At 42.5% G+C, this 16,886-nt stretch overlaps 1 protein-coding gene across 1 annotated transcript in view; it reads left to right on the top strand.

Annotated features, from left to right (window-relative positions):
• The window catches only part of LOC144506762 (uncharacterized), a 160,104-nt gene that overhangs the window by 71,822 nt on the left and 71,396 nt on the right, over nucleotides 1-16,886 (top strand). The window contains 3 exon segments of the mRNA XM_078233119.1: nucleotides 7,558-7,644; nucleotides 13,872-13,971; nucleotides 14,190-14,255. Coding sequence (XP_078089245.1) covers nucleotides 7,558-7,644; nucleotides 13,872-13,971; nucleotides 14,190-14,255 — 253 coding nt within the window.

The raw sequence follows: 16,886 nt of genomic DNA, 5'->3' as shown, positions 1-16,886 counted from the left end.
GCCTCTATATCCTTCTCGTCAAACCTTGGTAATTCTGCCAAGGTTTAAATACATTCCTATTTAAACAGATGCCCACCAGGCCTTTGATTACGATGGATTCACTTGTCCTCATCACTATTCCCAACTTTTACTGTTACCACCTCCATTTTTAAGTTGATCTCTCTTCAGTTCCAGTTTCCAAAGTTCAAAAACTCTTTCCCTACCACTTAATAGGCATTCAAGCGGTTTTAATTTTTCCTTTGTTTTCCCCCTTTTCTATTTCAAGCTGTTTCATTTGGAATTGAATTCTAGCCATTTCCAATGATTCCAACTTGTGTTTCTGGCAATTTGAAATACTGAAGTATCTCACACTGCCTTCCTTGCCCCTTCAATTAATGTCAACTGCAACTTGCTTGCCAATTCCAACTGCTTTGTAAACAACAGTGACTTCTTCCCCATCCACAAACCTTTAAGCCAACAGGCAGGGAGTAGAGGGATTGCGGTGGTTGGTCTAGATAGGACAATGTGATCGGTGCAGTCATGGTGGGCCGAAGGGTCTGTTTCTGTGCTGTTCTATTCTCTTTGCTGTTGTAAGCAGCATCCTCAGACATGTATTCCTCTTAAGAATCAGCACAAAACCTATGCTCACATGGGTATTAGATTTCCAGCCTTTAACTCTTCTGGACAGATATAGAAAGATACCTGCCTTCTGACTCCCATACAGCAATTTCCAGAGAAGGATATCCCCAAACAACAAAATTTAAACAATTATACGTCTAATCTCTGACATATCCCAGTCTCCAAACTTGAGAGAAAGGGCTGCTTGTCTCTGAAGCTTCCAAGCAGCAACTGACTGGATTATTCGGGATAAGCCTAGCTCCACGCAGTCACTGACCTTGCTTGTCAATCAAGCCCCACTCTGTAAAACCCCAGGGGAAAACGCTAAATAAACGTTGTAGCAATTAAGATCAATTATGCTGCTGCTTTAACAAGAGGCTGCTGGTAACCGACTATGTGGTGTTGGACTGAAGAAAATCCTGCACAGAAACATGACTTTCGTACGTTTCTTGAAGACACAGTATTGTCACAGGTGCCTCAGCAATTCTAGTCATTTATTGGAGGACAGACTGCTGGGATTCCTGTAAGCCTTTTTTTTTCTCGCAATAATGCAGCATTCTGAACTTCCACAGCAACACCGTTTCGATGACTGCTGCCTGAGCTGCCTTGTGATTGGGCTCGAGCACTTGCATGAAATTGGCTGGATAAAATGTGCTCCAAGCCTTGTCATAAGCCCCATGCCAAGTTGGTGCTGGGAGATCTCCACATTTCCTGACAGTGTCTGTAGGCTTTCTGGCAAGCTTCCCAAAGAACCAAGCATTCCACTAAGTACATCCCATCTTTGTTTCCCCCATCAATGTCCTCACCTAAGTTGTCTGCAGCTTGACCCCTGGCAACTTTCTCATCTGGCACATGTGGTACCCTTCATCCCTGCTTGGTTGAAAGTGAGTTGTACTTGGTGGATAGATTAGAGGTGGAATCAGCATGTGGAGGGACACCAAGATGCAGTGTCAGTAGCTGAGCTGGCAATTTTTCAGCTTGAATGACATGAGGATGCTGTTCATTTTTGTGGCGTTTCCTCCACTGCCTGCTCACATTGGACACTTGGAGTATCTGAAAGGAAATAGGCACAAAGGTACAGTTGTGTGGGCTAGGGAGGGGTCCAAGTAAAAGTTGATGCTCACATTATCTGTAGGTTGTCAATCAATTTTGAATGAGGGAGAAATATGATGCAAGGCGGCAGATTACCTGAGGATATTGTCATGCTGGCCACTCAGAAATAGCCAGTCCAGTATTGACCAGCATCTCTGGGGTTTGGATAGTTTGGAGCCATTGGATTTGAATTTTTGCAGAAGATTGGAGAAAACGCTCTGGACATTTGTAAATTTCTGCCTAAGCTATGACTGGAGGCCAGAAAACTTTGTTTATAGAATCCAAATTTAACAATGGATGTACTGTTTCTGAAGGAATCCAGAATTCTTTAGAAGTTTGTTGCCTGTATTTGGGGGGTGGCACAGTGGTTAGTACTGCTGCCTCAGTGCCATGGGCCCAGCTTCAATTTCAGCCTCGGGTAACTGTCTGTGTGGTGTTTGCATGTTCTCCCCATGTCTGTGTGGGTTTCCTCTGTGCTCCAGTTTCCTCCCACAGTCAAAAGATATGGATTAGGTTGATTGACGATGCTAAGATGACCCTCGGCAGAATTTTACAACCTTTTTTCTAAGTGGGCAGGCATGAAACTGGGAGTTCCAGATGTGTTTGGGTGCATTTCCAGGTCCAATCTTGCGCACTGGCCAGAAACAGACTTGTCTTTAAAATTTTGGACTATGAGGCTGTGGGCAGGCTTAATGTGCCCAACAGCCTGTAGAGGGAGGTATTGCCCATGTGTATTAACAGTAGTAGGGCTCTAACAGACACAGCTGTCAGGCCCCTGCTACTTTAGGCAGCCTCAACTAGCAACCCCCCCCCCCCTCAGCAATAGCAGGGGCCTGTGGCCCAAGATGCAGCACCCCCCTGCTGTCCTAAGTGGCAGCAGGCTTCAGCCCCCATTGGCTCACTCAGTGGGCTTTGCCAGGGTGCCAAGGGTTCCCCATTCATGGGGAGCAGGTGTTTTCCTCACTGGAGAACACTTCTCCTGATGAGGCTATAAAGACCAGCACCCTGGACAATTGAGTGCTGGGCTCACTAATCACATGTTAATAAAAATTTAAATGCATTAACCAGCCTTTCCCAAAACCAGTGAGAGGTTGACCATGCTGGAAATCCAGCTGCCGTAAAATCCATCCAGTCATGAAAACCAGTGCCATTCATACTAACCGCTTTATGCCTGATTTTTATGGCATTTTCCTGCCTCAGAATGGGCACAAAGCAGTGGTAAAATCCCACCCTCCGTCAGGGATTAGCAGTGTAAATAGTGGGGTTACAGTAATAAAGCCTGGGTGGAATTGTTGTCTGTGCAGGCTTGAAAGGACGAATGACCTCCTTCCACACTAGGGATTCTATTTTATGTGGGGAAACAGTCTTGGCAAAGCACTGGGTTTACTTTGTTTTGGTGATGCTAATTAGTTTTGGCAGAATTATTGATGGGAAGGTTTATCTTAAATTCTAACCCTGGCTGAGTTGGTAGCACTGATCAGAAGTTCAAACCCCTCTGCAAAGAGTTGAACACCAAATTGAAGTCAATGTGCCAATATCGTACTGAAGGAGCACAAGTCCTCAGTGATGTATTTGCTCTGCCTCCACACTGGGGGTGAACTGATTGTGTTTTAGGGCAGCACAATGGCACAGTGGTTAGCACTGCTGCCTCACTGTTTAAAAAAGGAAGGAGACAAAAGGCGGGTAACTATAGGCCGGTCAGCTTAACGTCTGTAGTAGGGAAAATGCTGGAATCCATTATTAAAGAGGAGATAGCAGGGCATCTGGATAGAAATGGTTCGATCAATCAGACGCAGCATGGATTCATGAGGGGAAAGTCGTGCTTGACGAACATGTTGGATTTTTATGAAGATGTGACTAGGGCGGTTGATGGAGGAGAACCGGTGGATGCGGTGTTTTTGGATTTCCAAAAGGCGTTTGATAAGGTGCCCCATAAAAGGCTACTGAAGAAGATTAGGGCACACGGAGTTGGGGGTAGTGTGTTAAAGTGGATTGGGGACTGGCTATCCGACAGGAAGCAAAGAGTCGGAATAAATGGGTGTTTTTCCGGTTGGAGGAAGGTAACTAGTGGCGTGCCGCAGGGATCGGTACTCGGGCCGCAACTATTTACCATTTATATAGATGATCTGGAGGAGGGGACGGAGTGTAGGGTAACGAAGTTTGCAGACGACACAAAGATAAGTGGAAAAGTGAATCGTGTGGAGGACGGAGAAGATCTGCAGAGAGATTTGGACAGGCTGAGTGAGTGGGCGAGGATATGGCAAATGGAGTATAACGTTGAGAAATGCGAGGTTATACACTTTGGAGGAAATAATAACAAATGGGATTACTATCTCAATGGAAACAAATTAAAACATGCTACCGTGCAAAGGGACCTGGGGGTCCTTGTGCATGAGACGCAAAAGCCCAGTCTGCAGGTACAACAGGTGATCAAGAAGGCAAATGGGATGTTGGCCTATATTGCGAAGGGGATAGAATATAAAAGCAGGGATGTCTTGATGCACCTGTACAGGGCATTGGTGAGGCCGCAGCTGGAATACTGTGTGCAGTATTGGTCCCCTTATATGAGGAAGGATATATTGGCATTGGAGGGAGTGCAGAGAAGGTTCACCAGGTTGATACCGGAGATGAGGGGTTTGGATTATGAGGAGAGGCTGAGGAGATTGGGTTTGTACTCGTTGGAGTTTAGAAGGATGAGGGGGGATCTTATGGAGACTTGTAAGATAATGCGGGGGCTGGATAGGGTGGAGGCGGAGAGATTCTTTCCACTTAGTAAGGAAGTTAAAACTAGAAGACACAGCCTCAAAATAAAGGGGGGTCGGTTTAAGACAGAGTTGAGGAGGAACTTCTTCTCCCAGAGGGTGGTGAATCTCTGGAATTCTCTGCCCACTGAGGTGGTGGAGGCTACCTCGCTGAATATGTTTAAAGCGCGGATGGATGGATTCCTGATCGGTAAGGGAATTAAGGGTTATGGGGATCAGGCGGGTAAGTGGTACTGATCCACGTCAGATCAGCCATGATCTTATTGAATGGCGGGGCAGGCTCGAGGGGCTAGATGGCCTACTCCTGCTCCTATTTCTTATGTTCTTATGTTCTCACTGCCAGGGACCTGGGTTCAGTTCCGGCCTTGGATGACTGGAGTTGGCATGTTCTCCCCATGTCTGTGTGGGTTTCCTCCAGTTTCTTGCCACAATACAAAGATGTGCAGGCTTGGTGGATTGGCCTTGCTAAATTGTCCCTTGGTGTCAGGGGATTAGCAGGGCAAATATGTAGTGTTATGGGGATAGGCCCTGGGTGGAATTGCAGATTCAATGGGCTGAATGGCCTCATTTGCACTAAGGATTGTGCACTCCATTCAGAGATGCCATCTTTCAGATGCAATGTTAAACCAGGATCAGTGTTATCTCGGGTGGGTGCAAAATATGCCATGGCTTTATTTGAAGCAGAGCAAGGATGTTGTTCCAGTGCTCCTCCTCCAACTTCACTAACATAATTTAGTTTCTTTTATCTAATTGCTGTTAAACGAACCTTGCTGTGCACAAATTTGCTGCTGTATTTCCCCAAGTAATATTAATTACACTTCAAAGCAATTCCTTGGCTGTAACACCCCTGGGATGTTCCAAGGACATGACCGGCACTATATAATGGCAACTTTGTGCTGTTTCTCAAACAATGGAGAGATCATATCACACTGGATATGGATGATCTGTCCATTGTTTGGCAGAGTCCAACGTGGTGAATGATCTCCTCTTTTTGCCTCAAGTCAACTAGTTCAACTATTATCCTTTCACATCCTTAAACCCTTTAATCTCTTTCAATAATTTTATTATTGTGAATGCAGATTAGTTTTTGTCCTACATTATCAAGTGAAATGTCCCAGTGTGTGTACAGGATTGCAGTAGAACAGTTATGCCTGGATGCACTTTACTCTTGTATGCAGCTATTGGAAGGCCGATTTGACTCTTTTTTTAAAAGTTCTCTTTAGCTAAGAAAAGCATTAAATTTGTGATTGGGAACCCTTTGTTTTGGACCAACCTTTCTACCTCGTGATGTCTGAGAAGGATTTTTGCTTTCTGACAAATATTTTGCAAGGTTATCTATGATAGAAATTCTTGCATTTTCATGACTGCAAATTCAGCATACTGATTGCAAATATTAATAGTGTATAATTAAATGAGAGCAAAAGCAACCTGCCACTCAAAGCTGATTCTGCTCAAATTGCAGAAGTAAAGTTAGACCAAATCATTCATAAATAACAATCATACACCAGTTTTTTTTTTTTTAAAAAAAACTTCTGCCAAACAGTGTGGCATTTTGCAACTTTGGTAATTGGGGTAACATTGTGGGCTTGACCTTCATTACTCCACATGCCACACTTTCAATCCCAACTGTGCTACTGTGGGGTGTTACTGAATGAAATTCAGTTATTTTCACTTGGGAAAAGGAGTATATGTTAAATAGTTGTATGTCTAATTGTACTGTCGTTTTTAACATTTAAAGACAGTCACAATCATAGACAGAAAATTTACAGAGCAGGAGGCCATTCAACCCATCATGGCCTGGCAAAAATTGCAGTATTCAACCCAATCCCACTTTCCAGCTCTTAGTCCCTAACCCTCCAGGTTATGGCATTTCCAATAGATACCCCGTTTTTTTTCAATGTGATGGTTTCTGTCTCTATCTCCTTTTTCAGGCAGCGAGTTCCATATCTCCACCCTATCTGGGTGAAAAAGTTTCTTTTATCTCCTGTATAATCCATTCACCAAAAAATTTAAATCTACACCCTTGTTGACTTCTCTGCTAATGGAAATTGATTCTTTCTACCCCTTCAATCATCTTTGCAACATATGTCAGATTATAAGGTTCTTGTCGTCTTGATGCTGCTCTGCTTGAAACAGTGATTTTGCGAGTGTCGTGGGCAATTTTAAAAGTGGAAAGAAATGCCAATCTCAGAATCTTAATTTATAGTAAATTACTGGAATATCCAAGTATCCTCACCTTGTGCCAATTGCAAAAGGTGGACATCTTGCAACTTGGATGGTAGCACTTGTCCCCTGACCCAGAAGGCCCTAGGTTCAAGTTCCACTCCAGGAATTGATGGCCTTGGAAATGGGTATTCGTGAAGCCATTCAACTGGTTATATAACCTGCAAATCCTTCTAACACATTTTTCTAAAAGGAGAAAAGAGTGAGAATGCACAAATTTGTACAATTAGTTCGGGTTCGATTTGGGGAATTTTCCTCTTTGCTGTTGGAACCATGTATCTGAAATCTGTCAACACACTGTGTAAATGAGTTTCCAAATTGATTGAGAAACCATAAACAGCTGGACAGAGCATCCTACAGAGCATGAAGTCAGAAAATAACAAGTGCAGTGTTTTTACCATTAAAAAAATCTTTACAATTTATGCTTTCAATTACATTAACAAAGGACTTTCCAGCCCCCCTTCTAATTGGTGCATTACCAGTTTCCATGTTTTGGAAAATTTAATTGGTTCAAATTTCAGTTTTATGTTTGTGATGCAAGGGGAACAAAACTGAACAGATATGACTTGCTGGAATAAAGTATGTGCTCAACAGCCATGATTCCATCAGGACGCAACAACAACACTGATGCCCATGGACAGTTAGATCAATAAATGGATGCAACAATTCAAAATTTGTGCACCAAAGTCTCCAGATCTAATTCACCAGTGAAAGGGGAGTAAGTGCTTTAAATTTCTAATCCCAGGCTGGCAAATTTCATGAAATGAGAACTTACTGTTCCCTGCATTTCTGATGTTTCTCATTAATAAAGTATACGTTCTGCCATAAATTTTGTTGGTTGTTTTGCTTCCCAATTGCCAAAATGACTCTCTTCCTTTTGCAGGCGCACTGAGGTCATTAAGTTGTTGCGACAGACTGGTGCCCATTTCTCAAGCAACGAGATTGTAGATGTGGGGACTGACTTGTGCAGGTAATACTTCTCGTACTTAATGGAGCCTGATTTACAATATTGTTTATCACACACTGTCTGCTGATGCACTTGAGGCTTTCTGTGACCAGTGGACACTATACTGACCTGTAATAGTTGGTGTGAATAATATTTAAGATTTGTTTTGTATCCAACTGCATGTCCCTCTAAAGGAGGCAATTTTATTATAATGAAGGCAAAATATTGTGCATGTGGTGAACCTAAATGAAAAGCTCCCAGTTTGGCAGCATCTATGAGCAGTTATGGGTTTGAGTCCAATGTGATTCTTATTTGGAACTGAAAAGAGGCAGAAATGTGATGGGTTTTATGCTGTTTATAAAGGGAGAGCATTTTTGTTCTTATCATGGCACTGAAGTATCTCCTGCCAATCTTTGTGTGGTGAGAGCAGCCTAACCAGAGGTCTTTGAAGACTATGCTGGTGGCTGCTGAGAAATATTTTTCAGATGAGAACAAAAATGTTCCTGCTGACTCAAAACCTTGACGTGCTATTGACTTGAGATAGATAATATATCTCATCCTTGGATCAGCTATAATGGATGGAATTTCCAAGCTGTCTGGACATCACCATGCAATTATTCACTGCTTTAGCTAGCTTTAATTGGTAGGGCCTGGAGTGGGTACATTAACTTGGTTTGAGAAAGATTTAGGTTTAGCTGGCTGAAAGTTAAGATTGACATACTTGATTTTATTATTGTTACATGTATTTGGATACAGTGAAAAGTATTGTTTCCTGTGCACTATACACTTAAAACATACTATTCATGAAGGACATGGAGAGGGAAAGGACAGAGTGCAGGATATAATGTTACAGATAGGGTGAAGAAAAAGATCAACTTCATGTAAGGTAGATCCATTCAAAAGTCTGATGGTTGCAGGGAAGAAGCTGAGTCTGTTGCTGTGTTTTCAGACTCTTGTATCTTTTTCCTGATTTAAAATAAGGTGGAAGGGAGTGTCTGAGGTGCATGGGGTCCTTGATTATGCTTTTGAGGCGTTGGGAAGTGTAGATGGTCAATGGGTGGGAGGTTGGTTTGCATGATGGACTGGGCTACGTTCACAACCCTTTGTAGTTTCTTGCAGTCTTGGTAAGAACAGGAGCCATACCAAGCTGTGATACATCCAGATGGGATATTTCCTGGATGGTGCATCTGTAAAAGTTGGTGAGAGTTGCAGTGGACATGCCAAATTTCATTAGTTTTCTGAGGAAGTAGACATTGGTGGGCTTTCTTAACTATAGCACCAGCTTGGAGGGACCAGGACAGATTGTTGGTGATCTAGAAACTTGAAGCTCTCAACCATCTCCACTTCCTCACCATTGGTATAGACTGGCATGTTCTCCACTATGCTTCCTGAAGTTGATGACTTTCTCTTTTATTGACATGGAGGGCAAGATTATTGTCATTGCACCATTTCACTGTACTCCATCCCATTGTTTGAGATCTGACCCATGACAGGTATCATCAAAGTTGAAAGTGGAATTTGACCATGCAGTGATAAGTGCGTGAGTATAATAGGCTGAGGATACAGCCTTGCAGGGCACCAGTGTTGACGATAATCATGGAGCCATTTTGTTGCCTATCTTGACTTCTTAACCCATAGCCAGTAAAGGATCCAGTCACGGAGGAGCAGAGCCCTAGGCCACAGTTTGGAGATGAGTTTTGTTGGAATAAGGGTGTTGAAGACAGCTGTAGTCAATAAATAGGTGTCTAAGATAAGTGTCCTTGTTACCAGGTGTTCCAGGGTTGCGTGAAGGGCCTGGGAAAACTGCACATGTATGCACTTGGACTTTATCTTGCCAGAAGGATGCTGTCTGACCCCAGCCAATTTCCCAATTTCAACCATTTTAGCAGATTCCCTGGCCTCCACCAAGAATTCTACCTGGAACTGAGGCCAAGAACTGCTGCAACTGGCCTGAGACCTGCTAAACTTGCAAGATATGCCCTCTGAAATTCTGAAGAAATATGTTTTTGGTCCCATGATCTGCAGTTGGCTGTTCTGTGGGTGATGCAACAGGCTTTTTAATCTTGAAAATAAACCAAAGCAGTGTTGGACGGCAGAATTTTCCAAATATGTAGTGATGTGGCAGTGCACATACTGGAAATGCTTATTTGCTTGGCCCATTTTAGTTTTTACATGGAAACCTGCCTACAAATAGCAGATGTATCCGGTGCCACTGGTCTGTGCGTGCAAGAAATCAAGTGGAAGTGTTAATAGTGTCTGCTAGAGGCTCTGTAATTGTTTTCATACCCCCACCCACCAGCTTTACACTGAGAAATTGGCAGAGGGTGGCAGCCATTTGCTGGAGAGGGTGTTGGGATGGACATGATGCAAAGAACAACTTTGCCTGTTGATCCAAGTGACAAGAAATCCTGAGCCTAAAAAGCTCCATGGCATTTGACATAGCTCCATTCCGAATAAAGTTCCAATTTTGAAATGAAACTATCCCTGCCTGTGTTCAGCTCCAGAGTGTCTTTGTGTTGATGCTGAGCACACTTGGTCATAAACCCTTCCTAAATCAGTCTACTGCCATGCATAATTTTTGCTTTAACACTTTAGTTTATGCATAAAACTGGGAACAAGGATCCAGGTATAAACTTCTGAAACTTGTGTATATTGGACTGAATTGCAAAAACCTTTAGAGGAGAATCCCAGCTTTATCACTATTGCAGTGGGATACTCAAATATTTTCCCAGCATTGTTTGTTCTTTCCGGAGCAAGTTGTCTGTAGTTAAGCTTGTTTGCTTCTGCTTTGCTTGCGTCAGCATCACAGACTAACATTTGTATTCTGCCGACACTTGTACATTTATTGACAGCTGATCTGATGGTGGTCATAAACACAGCGACATTTTTTTACAATAGTAGGACATGATTCCTCAAAGGAAATGATAAACTAATTACAATAACGGGGAGGTTATTAAAAGGTGGTAACATCATTGGACTAGTCGTCCAGAGGCCCGGGCTAATGATCTAAAAACACTTGTTCAAATCTCACCACCAGAAGCTGGTGGAATTTCAATTTTATTAATGGAATTGAATTGAAAGGCTATTCTCAGTAATGGTGATCACAGGTAAAATTTACTATTCTGGAGACTAAGTGCAGTTGTGGGCGAGTTGAGGGTGGACTGTTGCATGCCACCTATATCGGGATGTTAATGAGACAGTTTAGGTTCTCGCGTGTGGTATGTGATTCTGGTGAGTTGTGTTAATATGTTAAAGCATATAGGGTCCCTGTCTTGGGTTACTGGGAAATCTGACCCATGCTCAGCCCACCATAAAAGTGGTGAGGATAAAACTCCGACCTGTTTTCCTGCCACCAGTGGGATTGGAAAATTCCACCCAATTGAAACCATTGTAGATTGTCATCTAGTTCACTAATGTCCTTTCAAGCAAGGAAATGTGCTATCCCTACCTGGTCTGACATGTGACTCTAGATCCACAACATTGTGGTTGATAATTGCCATCTGAAGTGATGTGCCAAACCAAATTGTTCAAGGGTAATGGAGATGGGTAGCAAATTTTGGTCTTGCCAGCAATGTCCACATCCCATGAAAGAACTTTTTAAAAATCAAGTTTTTATTGATTAGGCAAAAATGAGTTCTACCTTGAGCCATACCTTGACTTAGTGCAGTTTTCCTGTATCCCATCCTTTCTCCCTATGCTCCACTGGTGCTAAGGATTTGATGCCTGTGATGTATAATTCCTTTCATTAGTCACATTGAATGTGTCAGACCACTGATTTCATAGAATTTATCAGCTTGGCACCACCTGAGACCTGACCTTGATGTAATACATCATCCGTACTATGATTTAGTTCTGGTATAACTGATCTTTTGGGCTTGGTTTTTATCCTAGAAACCTGTTATCCCACCTTTGATACCCAGAAACTAAGATACATAAACAGGTTGACAATGTGCGCCATACAAAATGAGTTGCCAATGGTGCTGGAGAATGTTGGCATTGTTCAGGTTCCTTGCTGCATATGAGTCTGCTTGCTTTTGACTGTGCTGTTATGAATTGTTACACCAAAATTGGCATTAAGCATCTCCCTCTGGTTTTCATTATTTGTACACTTTGGCATACAGCTGTACTTTACCTCACAACACCCTTGCAGTCAACAGTAGAATGGTGGTTTCCCACTAGGGCATTCATTGCAAACCAACTGTTGCTGATTGATCAACCTCTAGAAAGCCCTCCCATTATCCCAATGTTTTATTGCTTCTGAACAGTAGTCTGGATCAATGCTATGCATTAATGTTTGTTCTGGCAATAAACATTGTACCTGTGTTATGTTTGTGAGCTGACCTGCCTTAATTCAAGAATGTATTCCTGCCTCTTGATCCAACCAGAAGATTGTCGAAGAACAGGAACCAAGTTCCCTTTTGAAAGGGACAGTACTAACACATTGTAACAAAAACTAAGGACTTTGCCTATCAAATTTAAGGTGACATTCTCAGACAGGGTTATGATATCCTGTCTATCTGATGCCCATTGGCCATGAAGATGTCAAGCATACTGGTAAAAACATTTTCTCTAGGGAACAGTAGGCAGCTGGGTTGAATGATCACCCTCTACCTGGATCTGTTGATGGTGACCTTCATCAGACCCCAGAACAGTCCATGAGGAGGTCCTTCAATCTACCTGCCCCCTTTGTACTGGAGTGGGACTGACATACAGCAAACATTGGGCAGCAGCCTCTTCAAATGGATCTCCTACATATGAGTGGAATTTTCCAGACCCCACAAATTATAGATCATCAAATCATAGCAGCATACAGAGCAGAAAACGCCCTTTGGCCCATAGTCTGCACCAATAATAACTACTGTACCACTAAAGGCACACTAATCCCATTTTCCTGCACTTGTCCCATATCCTTGAATGTTATGATATTGCAAGTGCTCATCCAAATACTTAATTGTAAGGTTTCTGTTTTCCACTATCTTCCAAAGCAGTGCATTCCAGATTCCCACTACCCTCTGAATGAAAAAGCTCTTTCCCAAATCCCTCTGGATCTCCTGCCCCTTACCCTAAAACACTACCCCATTGTGAAAGCCCTCAACCAAGGGGAACAGCTGTTCTCTACTCGCCCTGTCCATACCCCTCAATCTTGTACACCTCAATCATTAACATGTGCCCCCCCCCCCCCCCCCCCCTGTAGTCTTCTCTGCTCTGAAGAAAACAATCCAAGCTTGTCTAGTATCTCATTGTAAAGCTGAAATGCTCCATCCCAGGCAATGTTCTGGTGAACCTCCTCTGTACCCCCCCTTGAGCTATCACACCATTCCTATAGTGAGGTGACCAGAAGTCTACACAGTACTCCAGCTGTGGCCTAAATCAATACACTGTACAGCTCCAATGTTACCTCCTTGCTCTTGCACTCTATACCATGACTGCTGAAAGCTAGCGTCCCATATGCTACCTTAACTATCCTAGTCACGTGCTGACTTCAGGGATCTGTGAATAATTAATCCAAGATCCTCAGCTTTCCAGTGTCTTGCCATTCATTAAATACTCATCTTGTTGTTTCTTCCAAAATACATCACCAAAATAGTCCAAAAATGCTAGCTTCCTCTGGACTATTGCGCTAGAATAATTCAAGTGATTTAAATCATTAATTTCAGAAGTTCTGTCAGCTATGCAAAGAGTTCGAAGAAATAAAACCACTTCTAACTTCAGCGTTACTATTTTAAACACACTTAAATCCCTGCTCCCACCTGATGACTTGTGCCAGGTAACAGTCACTCTCTCCTCACTTCCACTCTTTTGTCCATGTTTGGACCAGCAAGTGTGGTTAGATGAGATGTAGAGATTGAGTCACTGCAGACTGTTTACAGTGTGGCATTGACCGAGAACTGTGGCATCTGACCACTTAGCAATCATCCTGGGCCAGGAAAGATGCATGATGAGAGAACAGTCTCAAGCCTGGATGAATATTGATTTGAAATGAGAAACGTAGAAGGAAATCTTGTTGTTGAATTGCCAGGATCAACAATTCTTAACAAATGGGCAGACCAGAATTTTTTAAAAATAAACCTGCAGCGTGGATAGTGCTGTGAAGTTGGAGGTTATGAATTTGCAGATGCCACGAGTAGTTTTATTGAATATTTGCAAATAGGTTGGTGTCATTAAAACAAAATGAAACCAACAAATATTTCCATTTTTGGTACTTGTTTGTATTTGTGTAAGAAAAACAAATCATTGTTTGTTGTACACAGCCTGGCTGCAAATGGTGATGTGGACGGACTGAGGACATGGCACCTTGCAGGACTAGACTTGGACCAATGCAGTTACGATGGACAAAGTCTTCTGGAATTTGTAAGCAAACACTGCATTGTATTCGAGAGAAACTCAAAGTTTAAATCCTACGTGTTCCATCCCTCCCCAACTGAGACACATCGTACTCTGGCATTCCCTTAGCTGAATTTCTCATGAGTTGGTTTTGAAATAGCTTTTGACACTTTTTTTCTAGATAAGAATAATTTTTTCTGATGGGTGAAGCTAAGATGTATGAATGTTTCTGCCTTTGCCTCCAGGCTTTGGCTGATGGTAATGAAGAGGTGATTGCATTCCTTCAATCAGCACTCCAGGAAAACAAGCTGGTAAGAGTTGCATGAATATAGTGACTGCAGTGTAACCACAGCAATCGTATTTAACTGAAATCCTGAATCTCACATTTTGGGTACCTGTCCCTTTTCGGTTCAAGCTATAAGACAATAAATTTGTTGTTAGTGTCTGCAACATGGGCTAAATTTAATTCCCCTTTGAATGGGAAATGGAAGCAGAGTAAGATTGGCACCAGTCTTTTTGGACCCTGTGTCAGTATCCAAATATTAGAACACCATTTCCGGCACCGTCCATTTTTGGGAGAAGTGAATTCGGGCCTGTAAAACCACTTGCTGCCCCTCCCAGGATTGGGACAGGAAAACTGTTACTCATTAAGAACCTTTTCTAAAGGTAAGTTTTTAGTACACCACACCCACAATTTTCCATTCTGCTTCCAGTTTCCCAACACAGCAGGGGTTGGGAGACAGATCAACTGGCCTCTAGGCCCTTCTGACTTGCCTGGCTAGGGATACAGCTAATGCCCACTCTGTAGAGCAGCACCCCCACCACCACCAAAACTAGTCCCAGTGGTGTGGTGTGGCTACTTTTTCTAATTTTAATTAATGTTTAAAAAGTTGCAGAGAAGACACCTTTGTGTTGAGGTACCCAGTTGGCCACTTATCCTGTAATGTAACTGGGTGCCTCTGAAGCTGTAAGTCCATGATTGTCTCTGATCTTTCAGAACCGCCCACAGAAAACATCATCTTCATACCATTTAAGCATTCATGCACATAAAATTTTTCTTCTATTTTCCTTCTGGAGGTGGGTTTAAGACCCAAAAACATACTCTATCCTTATTTTTCATCTAATTTAGCTCCATGTCAATAACTGATTCATACCACTGCACAATATAGCAGGTATTTCAGGTTGTAGGTACAAGTATCTTTCTCCCAGAATAAAGCCCTAAACGATGGCTACATCTTCAAGAGGAGATGGATGGCTGAGTTACAGTAGGCTAACTGCAGATTACTTTCAACAGCTTGTTGTTAAGAGGATCTTAAGACAGCAGGAACTAAAACTATGAAAAGTAGAACATGGGTAAGTGTGGGACAGATACCAAATTTTTCAAATGACAGATTTTAATTATATTAAAATATTGTCCTTTGCTTTTTGTTTCTCATTGCTTTGTTCAATCCATCTGGTACTTTTTTCCAGTTGCTTTGCCAAGTTGCTTCTCTATTTTATTTTACTCTTTAAAGTTTTTAATCTTGTAATGCACATGTTAGCTTGAAAGGTATTGCATTGGTATTTCTCAAATTCCTCAAATCATGAAAATCCATGCTTTCTAAACTTGTGCTACAAAAAGAAGCTTACTAAATTCAAAGCAGGAGCTATTCAAAGATATTGGATTTTAGGGGTAGGATTCTCTGGTTGTGCCCCCCTCCTGCCTGCCTACTATGATTCCTGTGGCAGATGGGACAAGAGAATTTTCTCCCATCCCCATTTGGGAGCTGCAGTATGTTTTAGTCCAGCTCTTGTCTACAAGGGCTGGAAATCAATGCATTAAACAATGGAGATCTTTTCACAAGTTTTATTGGTCTGTAGAAAACTTTAAATTCATTGCATAAAACTTCACACCTTTTTGCATAACTTCCACTTAAGCCTGCATGTGAGCACAGGTTTATCATGTACTTGATGCTGGTACACAGAAAACCCAGAACATGAAATTTTGAATTGGTCTAATTAGTCAAAAAACATTTTGCCTCTAATTCTACCTATAAGAAATCCAACCTTTTTGAAAGCAAATTGTAAGAGTTGGAATCTCAATGTATCAGTTTTGCTTCCAATTTTCATCCTTCTCTCTCCTTCACATTGTCCATCTCAAACATTTCCCTTTCTTGACCTTCTCCATTTCCAGTGACAGACTGACCACCGACATTCATTTGAAACCCACTGACTCCAAGGGCTGCTTCAGTACAGCTCCTTACACCCTGCTCCTTCTAAGGACTCCACCCCATTCTCCCAGTTTCTCCATCTCTGTTGCATCTGTTCAGAGATTCTGTGAAAATGGTGCTGCTAACACACTCGTCTTCCCCCCCCCCTGTAGTTAGGGCATTCAACCAGGTTTGTCCCATTCCTGTACCTCTGCCCTTGCCCCTTTCCTAGAACCATTTTAGGATCTCTCGTCCTCACTTTGTACTCTAAGATTCCGCACTTAAAAGATCATCCTCTAACACTTCCACGAACTTCAGCACAATGCTACCATGAAACCCATCACAGAAGGTATAACGTCTGTCCCTTTACCTCCTCCCTGCTCTCCATTCAAGATCCCAAACACTCCTTTCAGGTTGAGCAGTGTTTCACTTGCACTTCCTTCAATTTGCTCTGTTGTATTGGCTGCTCCCAATGCAGTCTCCCCTACATTGGAGAGACTAAACACAGACTGGGTGACTGCTTTGTGGAAGACCTTTGCTCAGTCCACAAGCATGACCCCAACCTTCTCGTTGCTTGCCATTTTAACTCTGCTTTTATACCCACATGTCCATCCCTTCCTTGGCCTGCTGCAATACTCTAATGAAGTCTGGCACAAGCTGCAAGAGCAATATCTCATGTTGGGCAGGTTGCAGCCCTCGGGACCTGGAGTTCGACAGCTTTGTATTGGACATTTTTTCTCCATGTTATACCCC

The sequence above is a fragment of the Mustelus asterias genome, chromosome 18 (genome assembly GCF_964213995.1).
Source record: "Mustelus asterias chromosome 18, sMusAst1.hap1.1, whole genome shotgun sequence".
NCBI classification, from domain to species: domain Eukaryota; kingdom Metazoa; phylum Chordata; class Chondrichthyes; order Carcharhiniformes; family Triakidae; genus Mustelus; species Mustelus asterias.
Note: the sequence above shows the minus strand (reverse complement) of the source record. Positions and strands in the feature narration are given on the sequence as shown.